General features: G+C 37.4%; 1 protein-coding gene across 3 annotated transcripts in view; it reads left to right on the plus strand.

Moving 5' to 3' along the window:
• TENM1 (teneurin transmembrane protein 1) overlaps positions 1-17,332 on the plus strand; it is a 591,240-nt gene that overhangs the window by 561,186 nt on the left and 12,722 nt on the right. For all 3 annotated transcript variants that reach the window (XM_072431864.1, XM_072431865.1, XM_072431866.1), the window contains one exon: positions 13,670-13,966. In XM_072431864.1, the coding sequence (XP_072287965.1) occupies positions 13,670-13,966 (297 nt within the window). The remainder of the gene's footprint in view (positions 1-13,669; positions 13,967-17,332) is intronic.

The following is a 17,332-nucleotide window of genomic DNA, read 5'->3' on the forward strand; positions in this document are numbered from 1 at the left end:
GAGTGTACGAGCGCACTCGACTCCGGACCGCGGGAAACCGGCTCGCTGGAAGCACGAACGTACACGCATCCAGCAAGCGCGGATTTCATTGATTAATCAGGGCCATAGTCTCAAATCAAATGGTCTGATGAATATGGAATATCAGCTCAGCTGGACATTGTTGTACATAAGTAAACAATTATACTGTGCCTGAACCTCCTCAAAAAGTGCTTGAAACTGTCAAAAATTCAGAGCACAATGTCTTTGGGGACATTGTCAACTTTTTTGCTACTTTTCCTGGCCCAAAAAGCTTCTTGATGTATAATACAATGGAACTGAATGACTTGATCTTGTGTTTCATTAACAAAGAACTGTATGAAACCAAATGTTGTCCCCACCATGGAAGGTGCCTAATCACTAGTAATTGAAACCAATTTTTCTGGTCTTGTGACAAAAAAAACCTCCATCACATCATCGTAGATATCTATCCCTTGTGTTCTTTCAGGCAAAGTTACTAGTTTCACCAACTCTTCTCTCATGATGTCACCAACGGCATAATGCAAAATTACTGCTAGCCTTGCATAATTATTTATATCTGTGCTTTCATCCAAGCACATGGAGTAACAGGCTGCCTTTTGTAAGTCAGTGGTGAGCTGTTGACTAAAATCACTTGCCATGCGCTAAACTCAATCTTTAACAGTATTTCTGTTAAGTGGCATCTGTGAGATGCGTTGAATAAATGTATCCTTGTTTGGGAAATCATGAAAAAGGGAATTACTCCACTGACAACATGGCCATTTTGATAATATCCTCATCAGAGAGTGGCTTACCATGTTTTGCTATACACAGTAAAATTTGAAAACTGGCAGCTGTCAGATGATTTGTTCTAGAAAGATAGTTGCAAAAACTAGGGTACTGGGAATGATATTTCCCTAATTTCACAAGAAACTCTTTTCTTTAAGTTTCACCAAGTTTGGCAGAACTTTTTTGGTTGATGTCAAAGTGGCGCCTGACACTTTATGTAAGACATACAAACTGTCATTACACAGAATACATAACACTTTCCCATTGCGTTCAATCACTACAAATGTCTCTGTCCAGGCCTCTTGGAGTGATCTTCCACTATCTGTTTTTGCTTTTTTTGCTGTACTAATTTTTGGATGTTCAAGACTTGGAGTCTACAAAAACACAAAGGTAAAACAAAAATTAAGCACCCAATACAAATCCATCTCTATACAAAAATAGCTAACACTATTAGTCAACACCAAAGAAATGGATATTCCCTGAAAGTACTGTAGTAATTTGCTGCTGGGGTTCCTTTTGAATTTGCTGACCACCAGCGCAAGAGGTCAATGTTCCACTGTCCACCAGCTTTTGGAATCCTCTGAAAAAGGCATCTGAGTTCATTTCCTACCTTTGATTCACCTCTGCTGTACGTGCATTGGACCTACTTCTTGGGGAATTTTCATAAATAAGATGAAGTGGAGGTGTAGCGCACATTTCCCATACATAGAATGTGTGCAGACCTCGATCATCCATACAAGCTCTCATTTTCCCATTAGCAGGAGCCTAGGTTGGTTCCTATGGACAGCAGCCAGTACAAAGTTACCCCTGACAATCCCAGTACAATGGGTGTCATGTGTGCCCTTTCCTCTCATATAGCACACCAACCTATCCCAGCACACCATGCATTAAACGGGTCATGTGATGTAAGGTAAATGCAACCTTCTGCTATGCAATGACATTGTAACCTTTCGTGTACTGGAAGCACAGAAGAGTTGATAATAGGTGTGGATGTCATTCATTCAATGTACAGCAATCACTCTCTATGACAGAACCAATCTGTAACCCAACACCAGCAATGAGCACGAACCTGATAAGACTGATAACCTGATAAAGACATAAGAAGAGCCCACTGGATTAGGCCAATAACCCATCTAGTCCAGCTCCTGTATCTCACAGTGGCCCACATCTATAATAAGGAGGTAGCACATACCCATCAGGGCTAGTAACCCGTGATGGACTTTTCCTCCACAAATGTGTTCAATCCCCTCTTAACCCTCTTGGCAGTATTCCAGAGTGTGGCGCTGGGTGAAATTTCTTTACAGAGAATGGTAACCCCAAACCACACTCGGGGTGGAATTGAGGGCTTACCTAGTCCTCACATGTCCACGGCATCCTCCAGCGATGCCAGGCCATCATCTGCGTCCACTTGGTCATGCCCGGCTGGCATCGGCGTCCCATTGGCGATGCCCAGCATCTGTGTTTTCTGGCCTCGCATCCCAGCGAGGCTTGGGGGATGCAGATGCCGGCCAGGTATACGTCATGTGTGCGGGCGGCATGCGTGCGTGCGTCGGGGGACAGGACTGGCGGGAAATTTAAAATTGGTTCTGATTTGACATTTAAAAATACAAATTAATCATATCGCCAGGGAGGTTAAAGGCATCTAGGCTAGATGCCATCACCACAGTGCAGAATTACCACCTTTATTTATTTCAGTAACTATGACATGGTCACTAAGACAGAAAATAATCAACATCTTTCTAGAAGGGTGCAGACAGAAAAAATAATAATGATAACAATAATAAATATTATTGATATCTCACATTACAGGAATGCAGGGAGTTTTACTGAACACATGCCATGTCTTATGTCTGCCTACCCCTCCCTCTCCCACTCTGTACTTTCACCTTTTCAATTCTGGATCAAGACACATCAGCTTCAATACACATCAGCTGCCTCTCCTCCTCACAGCCTGGCATTCCCGGGGTTAACTGATCAATGAGAAGGGACAGAGGGACAATAGCACAACCAATGGGAGGCCAGCTGAGGTGGGGAGCGCATTCCCAAAGAGAAGGCTTTGAGTGCCCCCTCTGGCACAGGTGCCATAGGTTCACCACCACTGTCCAAGGTTGTCATCTTTCTGTAAACATACAAACAGTTTAAAGAAAAAAAACGTATGTTCTTGTTTGTGATGTCCCCTGAGAAAGTACCTCTGCCTATAAGCATAGATAATACATTCATTTAGTTTGCTTCATATGGCTACTAGAGGGCATTTATTTTGCCAGCTTGTGAAGTCTTTACAAAAGTTGTAAAGGTTAGGTCAATATCATTAATTCATGGGGTACCGTAAAGCTACGTACACTCGTCCAATGATTCTCGCCCGATAATTGGTTAGGGCTGATATTGGGCGAGAATCTGGCACAAGTCCATCGTCTGAACAACTGTCCTGGCAGATCCACCAATGACGGACGATGAATGATCCTAATGCAAGGGAAGGGGGAGAGCGCGCAGCATGGTGCTGCTCCGTTGCTCTCCCCATCCTCTCTGCATAGAGCAGAACAGTGCTATGTACAGCACTCGTTCATGCATTGTGCAGTGCTAGTCGTTGGAAAGGATCGTGGAAGATCCTTTCCAAGGACTATTATTGCCCGTGTGTATGTGTCTTAGGTCTGTAATTACTATAGCTGCAGATTTCAGGTTTACATACATGAGAAACAGTGCCTGAGCAAAATAAAAGAGAATGTCTGAGCAAAATATAAAAGGGTATTCAGTACATACATGCACATTTCAGTGTGTTTTACTTCATTACCAAGGTTCCAAATACAGAAAAATGTCTGTTGACCTGCCAGAAAGTACATCTTCTGCAGTGAATTACAAAACAGCCTTAATAAGCTCTCTTCCTCTACTGTACAATAAACACCTCTGCTCAACTCTATACCATAAGAAATAAGTACAGCAGGGGAGAACTTAGGCAAGCCTGGTAATACTCCCTAGAATAGTGTTTCCCAGCCAGGGTTCTGTGGAACCCTGGGGTTCCTCCAGAGTTTGTTAGGGGTTCACAAGGGGAGCAATAGGCAATTTTTGAGTCTCAGGTCAGTTATTATTATTATTATTATTATTAATATAATTAATAATATTAAACAGAATATATATAGTGCCAACATATTACACAGCGCTGTACATTAAATAGGGGCTGCAAATGACAGACAGATACAGATAGTGACACAGGAGGAGGAGAGGACCCTGCCCCAAAGAGCTTACAATCTACTCTCTTAGCTATTTATATGGGTGACATTCTGCACACTGGCCAGCAATGTAAAAGACAATCTTCCTACTGACCACCACATCAGTGTGCTGAAAGATGTGGATACAGTATTTATAGTAGGGGTTCCCTACCTGAAATTTATTTCAAGGGTTCCCTTATGTTAAAAAAGGTAAAGAAACACTGCTTTAGAATTTCAGTGCAGCACAAGCAGAGTTGGCTCAACCAATTCTAGTAGGATCAACATGTATATCTTTTAGTACTTGCAATTATTTATTGCACAAGGATTTAAAGTCATAAAATTCTAAAAATATGCCGATTTATTTATTTTTGTTTTGCATACACATACACTTTAAATCTATAGGATCCAAATTATTCAAGAAAGTAGTAATGATTATTTTTTATTGATAAGTAAAATACAACAATCCAAAGCAACCAGTCAGGTCTCACCTTTCCAAAGTCAGATATGTAAAAGTATAATCTGATTTTTGCTTTGGTATCCTACAGTTTATAGCCCACACACTTTACAATATTATATACAATGAACTATAAACAAAAACAAATTCACATAGTTCTTTTATAATGAAATTAGCCTTGACACTGCCACTCTTACCTAACACATACCATCACAAGCTAAAAATTATTATTTTCACATTTGCTCCTGATGTCTGTACTATGCATTTTGGGCATGGTAAATAAGTGGAACGTTAATGTACTCTTGATTAAAAAAAAGAAGTCTGTGCACATGGAGTGTGTTTTATAAACATGGCCATTCTTTACTTCCATCTACAAATGTAAAATTAGAAGAACAAGCATTGCAAACATCCTCCAGGATTTATAGTGTGTAAACTAATTGCGTCTGCTTTTTAAGTTTAAAGTATGTCGTGTTAATAATATGCTAATATCTTATCATCCATAAGTCCTATTTATATGTAGCTAATAATTATTGATACAGTTGGGTGGAGGACTTGAATGTGGCTCCAAAACAATGAAAATATGAAGATGTGTAAAGCTAAACGTGGGGTAATTTATAAATGCATTATCATACAATATTTATACAATTAAAAGAACAGAGAAAAAAAAAGTTACACATAAAATATGGCTTTAGCATACCATCACAAGTGTAACCTGTTAAATTGGGGAAAATAATAATTCCAGATCTTCCTTTTTCAAAAATAGTCATCTTTTAAAAATGCTTTTGTCTGGAAATTGTCTAGCAGACTAGAGTCATAAATTTCTCCTTATCAGTTATTTCTTTATCTGACAACCAGGGTCTTTCCAGACCCTCTAGTCACAGCACATACTCTGTCTGGTCTTTGTTTCTGCAAGACTCATAGAAGTCAGATAAGGCTAGACAGAGTGTCTCAGATTGAACTTTGAGATGTATTTTGAAACACATTTATTAAAAAGCTTTATATTTCTAATATACAATTCTGTATAAAATAGTAGTTGACTGATTTGTAGTAGGATCGTTATGGTGAGCGTTTGGAGACCAAAAAAGACTCCTAGGCCTCAGGAAAGCCTGGAAACCATATTTAGCCTGTTTTGGTGAACCAAAAGTCCCAGGCATGCCTAGTTTGGTCTCTGTGAACTCCTTATTTTGTAGTAATTATTAGTTTGGGGGTTGTTTGTTTTTTTTTTTTTTATAAAACCTGTACTTATGGAATTAATAATAATAGCTAGAAAAAGTACCTATAGGGAGTGTCTACATTACTGTCCCATCTCTGTTGTTGGCATAGAGAAAGCCATGTAAGTCCAGCAGAGGGAGCTCTCACTGATATCCTCTGGTTGCCAAGGAGAACAGCACTGACACATTGAGCAATGCAGGGAGCCCAGTGACTCTGGCGTATAACGTGGACTTTGCACAGCAACCTGGATCAAAGAAAACAAAGTTTTATTTCACAGTTTTGCCTTTTTTGTTATGCTGTTGCTATAGTTCATGTTTTTCTGTTTTTAACTTAATAAACACTATAAAAAGTCTAAACTGAATCTGAATGCTCTAAGTAAAAAAATAGTGTAACTTGCTAACCTGAAGACACTACTATAAATATTGTGATTACTGAGAGAAGCAGAAACATAATTGTTGTTGCCAAGGGTAACGGTGCATCTAAGCACATGCTGGCAGTCTACCTGTGATGGTGTGTGCAGCAAGGGCTAACAGAGTGGTTAACCTTGCCCCGTGACAGCCCTTCTCAGGCTGCTGGTGCAGGGACTGTTACTGAGTGTGCTGGAAAGTCTATGCGCAGGGGTGTGGGCTGAGAGTGCGTTCATCACATAACCAATATACAAAAGAATCGGCCTGTAGACATATAGTAGTAGTATGCTAGGCAAGTACTTTTATTTATTAGTTATGTGCATGGCTAATTTGAAAGCTGGATGTATTCTAGTGGAGTCCTAAGCCCAAACTTAAATTACTTAATTAAATGTGTGTGTGGCTCAGGGGTAAAAAAAAAATAGCTGATAGCAGTAACCCTGAGCCACACTCAGGGTAGCTAAAAAAAATAATGAATAAAGGCTTACCTGGTCCCACCGGCATCCTCCAGTGTCCTGCCCGACCGATCCCATCCTCTGGCCGAGATCTTTCGATCTGTCCCCCGGCGAATGCGCTGGTGTACTCTGGCAAGTTCTGATGACATTGGTGCATGCGTGCATTGGTGTGTGCAAGGGGGCGTGGTGGGAATTTCAAATTATTTGTGTACCACTGTGAATTTGTGTACTGTGTACCACTTTTAGACATTATTCCAGACAGAAATGAACCGCCCAGGAGGTTAAACAAAGACAAATGCACAATAGGGCACTAAGGAATACCTCCCTGCTTCTGCTGAATTTTAAATTAAAATTGGATTTAAATTTTGCTCCAGTCAGGCCTGGAGCCAGCGAGTAAAAGGAGCATTAAAGTTTTTGTTAGGTTGGGTTGAATGGGAATAAGCCAATAAGGTTGAAGCCATTGAGTTACTGGTCATTGTGTGAAATATTGTGGTGGATTAGGGACCCATCTTTGGTGTGGAGTCCCCATGGTTTGGTGAAATTGGTGGTTTAGTAATATTTGGTGGTGGTCTGTGGTTTAAATATAGGTAGTCCCCGATCTGGGAGGTTTTGCGGCTTAGAGCAATTACACTGGGGAACACATTTTTTTACACTTGTTTTTATACAAATTTTTGGGTGGTGAATCCAGAAATGCCCCAGATTTTTGCTATCACATCCAGTATTTATGATACAGGGTACCCTAATTTTTGTCAAAACACATACAAATTTTACATACAATGAAAAAATAATGAAAAAAATTGAATGTACTGTCTATTTAAATTTCTTTTGTTCATAAAAAAAAATGGATTTATTTGTTACTCTATGACATTTTTTTTACAGTAAAACATTTGAAAATTAATCAGGTAAGCGGTTAAGGCAAAAATTTACGCTTATAGCTTTTCCTGGAGTGTTCAGTGTTAAGACAATCCCACTGGATGCTCCAACAATAGTCAGCCATCATATGTACATCCCATCTACCCTGCTACTGTCCTTCCAGGACCTTCAAATCTTGGTGTAATCATTCACCTTGCTCATCACTGATTGCAAGGTTATCCAGGAAGCAAGAAAGATGGCTATGCGGAAAATGCACCTTTATGCTCATATTGCAACCAAGCATTTTGTAGCTCTCCAAGAGTTTCTGGACAATTTCCGTGTAATTATTTGCTTGTGCGTTTTCAAGAAAGTCCTTGACAATGGCTTTAAATGTTAACCAAGCATTTTTTTTGTTCAACATGATAACAGGGATACCTGGTGTATCCGCGTTGCTGACCAAGAAGGAAGCATACCATTTTAGGGTCAACACAGATGACCAAATTGTGTTGGTGATTTGCAACAACTCAATGACTCTCTTTATGTCTGTATATTCTTCACAAAGAGAAACTGAATGGCCAGTTGGAACTGACCCAAATATATTGACATTGTGAAGGAGGATACACTTTAAGCTCCACGTTGAGCTATTGATGAATAGTCGCTATTCAGTTGATTTATAGATTGGAATTCACAATTCCTCCAAATAAACCAGGTATGTTATGGCAATACACAAGGCCACTGTCAGTTTTAAAGTACTGCAGAAATGCAATTTCTCTGGTTCGAAAGTACGATACCTTCGTTCCTTTATTCAAGTAAGTTTTTTTCATGCAGTCGTGATGTTAGGAGTTCTGAAGCCTTCTTCGATAGTCACAAATCACGTGCCGAATTACTCAACTCTTGCTGATCAAATCCCTTACGAACAGAGTCCTCCTCAATTTCAAACTCTTCATCACTGTTGTCCCCTAGTTCATCACCATAATCATGTTCTTCAGGAGAGGGTAGTGTAAGGAAAACTAGCACTGGGATTACATCTGAATTAGCCACTGGGCATATAGCCTATGGTAGACTAGGATACTCTGTTACATTTATTTTTCTTGTTATATCCTGAATTTTTCACTATACAAAAGTAACAGTGCATGAAATGATCTCCTGGCTCTCGCCAAACCATAGGTATACCAAATGGCATCTTATCACGTGTTCCCTTTGTTCACATGCGTAAACCTTCGACACACTGTTTGCACACCATATGAGGGGCCCAAGACTTATCTTGATCACCAAGTTTAACTTTGAAATATGCCAAATAGGCTTGCTCTACAAATGTGCTGATGTTCACCCTTTGACTGGGAATGGTGAAACTGCCACAGATATAACAGAATGAATCAGGGTTGTTTAGGCACTGATGACGAGAAACAGCAGAGCCAGACATGATCTGAAAGAAAGGAAATACGTGTGAAAGTCGAAAAAAACAATTTGCTTATTCACTATGTAGAGCAGCGCACAACCTCCTACCACACTGTCTTGCGTGTAAATCAATAGCCTATACAATTCCATGCTACAGTATTCGCAATAAAAGCGGTAGAGAAAAAACCTGACGTGATAGAAGAAAACTAACTGCAAATAGGCTTAAAAAAATTTGTAATATATACCTTTATTCTGTTGAACAGACCACCAGTGTATTTGGGTGCCTACAAGGACCAGCAACCTGTGAGGCTAAAAATGGGTAATTGTTTGTAATAAAGGTAATCAATTTTTTTTAAGGTAAATTGTTAATTTTTGTTTTGTTGTTTTTGAGATAACTTATGCTTTATTTTAGAGATTTGTTAATTGTTATAGTTTATTTGAATATTATTTAAATTGTTGTAATAAAAGGCCTTTGGGCCATTAACCAAATTTTATGGTGTGGTTATTTATAAAAGTATAGGGGAGGGTTGGTATTGGTTTGGTGGGGCCATGGGTTTTTGGGGTTCAGATAGGAATCTAGATCTGATTTGCTGCAGTCAAGCTCTTGAGACAGTCTGTCTTGTTCACCTGCTCAATACTGCACTGGCTTCAAGAAGATCGGCTGTACTGGAATGCAAAAAAGGATAAAATTACTATAGCAAAAAATTATCATTCACTTAATTTTACATCTATTTTTGATGTGCAGTTCTTGATTGTATGTCCCTGTTCTTAAGGAGGGTCTTAGACTCTAAATTACAGCAATTAAAGTCAATGTTCAATGGATATCAGGGAGCTGACCTGTTTATGGCATCCCTTTTATTGTATTAAGTGGTTAAAGTTTGTATCTGTAAATGCTCAGAGTCAGAGTTGTAGTCCGTGTGCAGGTAGCTGCCTACATAAGTATGTTTTTACTAGACACCCTTCACTGATATTGTGTGCTTAGGATCCTTTTGAGGAGGGGTTCGCATAAATGAGGAAAAAGTGAGTTTATTTCATCTACCAAATCCTTGTCAAACATTTTCAGCTGCAATATTTGTAAGAGACTGCAGATGGCAGCAACACATTAAAATCTGTTTTATTAAAAAAAAAAAAAATGATATAATAAATATATTACACTGGTATTAATAGCACTAGGCTGTTGTGCCTGAAACAATAGATATATATAGTATAAAACAAAGTATCTTGCAGTTGTTCTAATGAGTCTGGGTGCATTACTATTTTGCCATGTTATGTTTGACATATTAGTTTTGGCTCATTTTCTTTTGGTGATTTGTAACTATAGCTGTTTATAATTGGATTGGATGTTCATACAATTTCCTCATTGGTGTTTGATCTATTGCTTTTTGGTAATTCAAAAAGATGTCCTGTTTTTTCTGTACAAATGTCTGTCTGCTTTACTCCCTGAGCATGGGTTGTATGCATTGTTTGACAAATATCCAGCTGAGGTGAATGTCTCCTTTATCATTTAGTGCTTTTGATTGTTAGCAATTCTTTGTGCATTGAACCAATAAGCTATCTAATACTTTTTGAGAAAGCAGTTTTTGTATTTTAGGAGGAAGCACTCTTCCTAAACATAAGTCTTTTGTATTGGTCACCTGTAGGTACTTTCTGTTAGTGTATTTTTCCAAACTATGGTTTCCAGTTCTCTACTTTTACAGTAGTTTCAGCATTTATCTTACTGTGAAGTACAGATAAAGTAATGTGTTCAAATAAGCACTTATTGGAAAACTTAATCAATGTTAAGCTGATAAATTGTGACCCATTAGCTGCGATGACAGATCTGTGTATTCCATGCAACTAAATGTACCTTGAAGCACTCAATATGTATTCTAGGGGTAGTATTGGAAGGGACATTTTATTTACAGTTAGGTCTTATTAAAGCAGACCTTTTAGTAAAATGAAAAGTCTGCCTTAATACATCAGACCCCCTTTCAAGTCACAAAAAAACAGCTTTAAAATTAAAAAAAAATGTACCACTGGATTCTGTACTGTTGGAGTTTTGCAGAAAAGTGCAGCATTGTGTTCTTGAGATTTAGGATTTTTAGATTTAAGGTTTGAGATTCTCAGGGTTCCCCTTGGTCTACCAGAAGGAGAATGGCATTACCATCCTTATATTCATGAAGTATATTCATTAACTCTTATTCCTACAGGTCTAACTAATAAACTTCTCCTTGTGACAGGAAAGGACACTGTAATATTTTCACCACACCTTGCAGTTTTACTGTGTTACAAGGCATTGGGCAGCACGGTGGCTCAGGGGTTAGCACTCCGGCCTATGCAGCGCTAGGTCCCAGGTTTGGTTCCCAGCCAGGATTTTATCTGCATGGAGTTTGCAGGTTCTCCCCGTGTCTGCGTGGGTTTCCTCTGGGTACTCCGGTTTCCTCCCACATCCCAAAAACATGCAGTGAGGTTAATTGGCTTCCTAAAAAAAAAAGTTGACCTTAGACTACATTAATGACATATGACTATGGTAGGGACATTAGATTGTGAGCTCCTTTGAGGGACAGTTAGTGACACGACTATGGACTTTGTACAGCGCTGCATAATATGATGGCGCTATATAAATACTGTGTAATAAAGTAATAATAATAATTGCAACATCTGGTGGATAAAAATGGTGACCTTGTGCTTAAGCCAAAAAAAAATGCACAGTGCACTGCATTTAATAGGGTGGAAAAGGTCAATGCACATGCATTCTGTCCACCTTGATGCTAGTAATGTGTTGTGAATAAGCCCTAAGAATGAAAACATAATAGAAAGAAAAATTTGCCTGATGCATTTTTAATTGCAATGCAAATGTTTAGATTCCATTTTAGAGAGCTGAGTAGAGCAACAATGTAAGTATTTGTACCTATTCCTTTTCCATCTGGACAAAAAATCATATATGCTAAGTGAATGCGCAAATCGTTTTAACCTGTGCAAAATGATTTTGCCTTGTAGATCACTAGTTGATTCTATTATCTCTAATCATAGCCACATTATACAAGACCTTTTCTTCCCAATAAATTCTTCATTCCTAATCATGGATATTATCAGTAGATTTCTAATAGTTTCAGCACAATGAAGTGCTTGTATTTCTGTATCTTCTCAGAGGTCAGTGCTCATAATATCATTAATCAGACAGTTTATGGTGCAGCCTATTATTTGCAGCATAAAAGAGTACAAATGTCAAGGATTAGATTTATGTCCCCACAGTGCTTTCCAGTCCAGAGTTTTTATTTTATTTAAATTTTATGATAAATTGTGTATATCTGCTGCCTATGTATACATATAAATGTATATTAACACATGCTGTTGAGTAGTGAATTTCTTAAAACATAACATCTCTGAATGTAATTGGATCATAAATTGTAACTGTTACAAGAGTGGGGATAAAGACTCGTTTTAAAAATGAGTTATGCAAATGTTTGCAGGAAATTAAAGGTGCAACGTTTAGCAGCAGAAGGGGAAAATGGCCCATTTCAGTTTTGTGTCATTTAGAAAATCAGTTTTATTTCATTTTTGGCTAAAGCCATATAATTCTAAATTATCACAACAAGAATTTAGTAATGAAACTAAATATTTTTTCTCTATTCTACAATCTCACACATTTACTTCTTTTTCACATATATTTCAAGGCTTCAGCTATTATATTCTTAATTTATGGACCTGATTGGTTAATTTTTATGGATTCCACTTCCCCTGTCTTTTCTGTGTGTAACAAAATGGTATACCATATGTCACTACTAAAACATAAAAAAGATAAGTGATTGTCTTAGTATATGCCATATTAACATTAATAAGAAGTACTTCATGAATACAGGAAATATAGTATATTGTGGCAATTGAATTTTTGGCAGCTATGTATTTTGCTTGACCTGTATTTCTGCTTTATAAAGAAACCTTTTAGTTCATGCTTTGAGTGATTTTCATACTTGCTCTGAATTGCAGACTGATTTTCAGCTTTAAATTAAATTATCATACCTGTTTATTTCCATACTTCAAAAGATGATTGCAGTTGCATTTACTCAATTTAGTTAGGCATATACAATACATCTTCAAAAAGAGAAAGGATATTTAAACCTAGTTACATCTCTAGTGTATTATCATATAGGAAATTGCTTCATTTCCTTCAGGCACTATTGGGCTGTTAACTGCACAAGGCTCACATTTTCTTACATTTAAAATTCATTCACTGGTGTTTAAGAAGGAAATGAATAATGTATCATTTTAGGCTCAGTTTAAAAACTATTAAATGTAACAGAATTTTCTTGGCTAACATGTCAAAAGTAAAACAAATTCTAACTGTTCAAGAGGTTATTAGACAGCTAGAAGGACTGCGGATTTGCATGTGGTAGTGTGCATATGTCTGCTTAGCTCCAGGCAAGAGTAGTTATATAATATTACCACCATCAAGATTTGCCATGAGTGATTGTTGGAACTTTGGTGGCACTATCAATGGCCCTTAACATTCATTATGAGCAAGACAAAAACACTTGACTGGAGGAGGCCAAAAATCCAGCAACTTGTTGAAAAAAGCTTTTGGAAGGCTGCCCAAAACATTTGGCCCATGTTAAACAATTTAAAGGCAATGTTACCAAATAATATAAAAAGTGTATGTAAATATATGACCCACTGGAATTGTGATACAGTCAATAAATAGTAAAACAATCTGTCAATGAATATTGATGTAGGAAATTATATTTGCTGTGCTGATTTCCTAAGCGATATGCCAAAATTAGGGTTTGTAAGTATGAAATCTCTGGGGAGTTATAGGTGAATTTTAAAAACTTCACCCTAAGTCTTTGTAAATGTCACCTAAACATACTTATGTTTGTTGATTTATCTGACACTTTATCTGATGCCTAATCTCTTTGTTTTAATTTTTAGGCTCATAACCGGAATTTACTCTCTATTGATTTTGATCACATCACCAGAACAGGAAAAATCTATGATGATCATCGAAAATTTACCCTTAGAATTATGTATGATAAGACTGGACATCCTATATTGTGGTCACCAAGTAGCAAGTATCATGAAGTTAACATCACATATTCACCAAGTGGACTTGTTACCTCTATTCAAAGAGGAACCTGGTCTGAGAAAATTGAGTATGATCAAAATGGGAATATGGTTTCCAGGATTTGGGCCAATGGCAAAATATGGAGTTACACATATGAGGAAAAGGTCAGTGATCATTTAAAAATGTTAAAATAATAAATAAAATATACAGTATCTTTAAAAAAATAAAACCATTTGGAGTGAAAAAGAATGCTAGAAGTACTGAAGGTTCTGAAAGTTTCACCAAATGTCTTTGTTAAGGTAAATTGAGTAATTTGGTGGGCTGGAAATTAACCTACTAATGGTAATAAAGTTTATCTAAACCTAGTATGTTGCATTGCTGTCTGTCATTGTTATGGAAACTGAAAGGATTGGCAAATCTAAAATTTGCACCTGTCACCAGGACAAGAATACAGGGAAACTTCCAATGATGTCATCTATTATAATGACATCAGGCTAAGAGGGAATTTACCTTTATACCCTTATACTTTTGGGAGTCATTTTGCTTCCTTTTGTGTATTTTGGGCAGGAAGTAAACTGAAATATTACTTTAAATGGCAAAAAAAGAAGTAACTAAAGAGGGTTTAACCTTTCCAAACTGTAGTCAAAAAGAAAAGAAAAAGTTTTGACTTGATACTTACTTGCTTGCCATTTCATTTACAGTATACCAACATCAATTGAGAATCCTTTAAGTTATGTGATTATAAATCAGTGGGAATCTATAGGGAAAAAGCACCTTGAACATTTGTTCCTCTGTGTGTGCATTTGTGTGCCCATGCAGAGTTAGATCATCCACAAGGCAAGCCTAGGCAGGAGTGTGGGGTCTGTTGGATTTCCATGGGACCTTGGATTTTCAAAGTACAAGCTTTATGGCTGCTCCAATATTCTTTCTAAATACTTCTGGTGAGGTACCTACCTGCCCCTGTTTAGTTTCACACTAAGTATTTTAATATTATTATTAATATTATTATTACACAGTATTTATAAAGCTCCATCATATTACTCAGCGCTGTACAAAGTCCATATATTAATGTCACTAGCTGTCCCTCTAAGGGGCTCACAATCTAATGGCCCTGATATATCAAGGAAGTGCACGTAAGCTTGCTGCGCGTATATACGCGCCGATATACAAAGCGTATTTCCACGAGCCAGAGTCAGAGCCATAGCCGAGTGCGGATTCCCGCTTTGATAAATGAGCAATAGGGGTGGAGAATATGCCAAATAAGATGATTAATTTGCAGATGCGTGATTCAGGAGGATCTGGTAAGCTCTGTCAATGGTGAGATCATAGCAATTAATTAGCGCGCACCTGCTCTCTGTTCTGTGCGTATCTACAGTCCTTTACAGGTCAATTTGAATCTTTAATGCTTCATCTTCTTTTGGGTAAGTGCTACATTTTTATGTTACAATATTTTCATTCACAAAATTAGTTATTTATTGTTACATTTGTTGCACTGTTTTTGGTTTGCTTTGCAACACTGCAAACTAATTTAGATCAAGCTGTATACATACTAATTAGCACTTTATAATATGTCATCACACAATAGTTTGAATGTCAAAAAAATGTTGAAAAAAATATTGTTGCCAAAGATGTTATAATACATGTATCAAGGAACATTTAGTGATTTCACTTGTGTGTGTGTATGTCAAAATACATTTAAATGCATATAAATACATATGCATTTTCATATTTACTATTTTAACTGAACTGGTTTGGGGGAGGGATTAATCAAGTAAGTTTGCTTGGATGAATGTTTTGTCGTTTGTTTCCACAAATATTCAGTTCAAATGTCTGCATGGTTTCCACTCCAAACTGCTACTTGAACCCCTTAGTTGCCTTTGTCCTATATTGGTATTTGAATAAATTATGTACATATTTCTTTTATGGGTAAATTGTCATTTTTTTCTTTGTTTTTTTTTTTTTGTTTAAATTTTCTTGGTCTGACATTTGCACTCATGTTGATTTGCTGCCACACAACTCCTCTGTTCATTTGTAGTTGTGTTATAGGTTTGTTCTCCTTGTGCTGTGCTGCCTGATCTTAGCACTATTGTATACAAACACAATTCCACTGTCCAAACAGGTTGTCAATTAGTTGTCCGTCCGCCGATCTCCCTCTCCAGCGTCGGGTGCCTTTGTCGGTGCCAGCGGGACCAGGTAAGAAGCCGGCCGGCATCTTGTGTTCCACCGGCCGGCATCTTGTGTTCCTTAGCGATCGATGCTGGAACAGAACGGATCATCGCAGCGGGGACCAGGTAAGTGAGGGGATTTAAATAGTGAGAAAAGTTTGGGTTTATCGATTTTTGCAAAATCGATAAACCCGAACCAAGGGCGGGTTTAACGGTCGGGTGGTTAATGCACATGAAGCAAAACAAACAATATACACCTAAAAAGAAAAACTTACCGGAATGAGGATCCTTCTCTGGAAAATTGGCCAGTTCATTTTTTAACTAATAGAACACAGTTCACGTGCACATAGCGGTTACACCTTGGCACACAACAATGCACATCACACTACTAAGGTTTGGCGCACAACTATGTGCATCAAACTGAGTTTTAATACGCCAATTGTGCTGTTTTTAGCCAAACAAATCATAGAAGGGAACTGCTTAAAAACAAGCATAATTAATTTTTTAATTGTGTGTCCTGGGAGATTGTAAAGGAGATCACATAAAAATAAACCCCCTAAAACAAAATACAACATTTTTTAAGAAACTTTATTCAAAATTAACCCATTTGCTAAAAGGGCACATTAAAATATAGAGACCACACAGACACCACTAAATTTACATGACAAAAAACACACACATGTGTTTTAAACCCACACTTCCATATAAAGCCAAATTATTTCAAAAATGGCCCAGCAAATGTTGCATTTCAAAAATACTTACCAAACTAATAAGCAATTTTGACCTATCAAGGGTGGAAAACTGGATTAGAAAATATTTATTCAGGACAAACATTAAAAGGTGGTAAGAAAGACATATTTTTGAAATGAAACAATATGGCTACAAACACAATAACAAAGCAATAACATTGACATCTTAATTGCAAAATGGACATTAAAACATTCAAAATTGAAAAAACAAAACCAGCTATTGTGCTAAATGGTAAGCAAAGTATCAAAAGTAGCAACATAGATTAGGCTAACAAACAAAACAACGGCCACTTTTATTTTTTTACACATATTTTAACCCTTTTAGGAAATGAATAAGGGGTTTAATGTGCCCCTGTACTCATTCCCCAGGGTGGGGTGGTGGAGATCCAGGAGTCTTCCTATTAAAGGAGGCTTCCATGCTCCAAAGTCCTGCTAAAAACACTGCTTTTAAAATACCCTATTGTTTTCAATGGAAACATTCTTAAAAAGCTTACAATCGCTTGTAACAGTGCATAAAAACGCATATAAATGTGGCAAAAACGTTTACATGCATTTTTTTTAAACATATATATATATATATATATATGTGTGTGTGTAATATGTATTTAAACATATG

The sequence above is a fragment of the Pyxicephalus adspersus genome, chromosome Z (assembly GCF_032062135.1).
Source record: "Pyxicephalus adspersus chromosome Z, UCB_Pads_2.0, whole genome shotgun sequence".
In the NCBI taxonomy this organism is placed as follows: domain Eukaryota; kingdom Metazoa; phylum Chordata; class Amphibia; order Anura; family Pyxicephalidae; genus Pyxicephalus; species Pyxicephalus adspersus.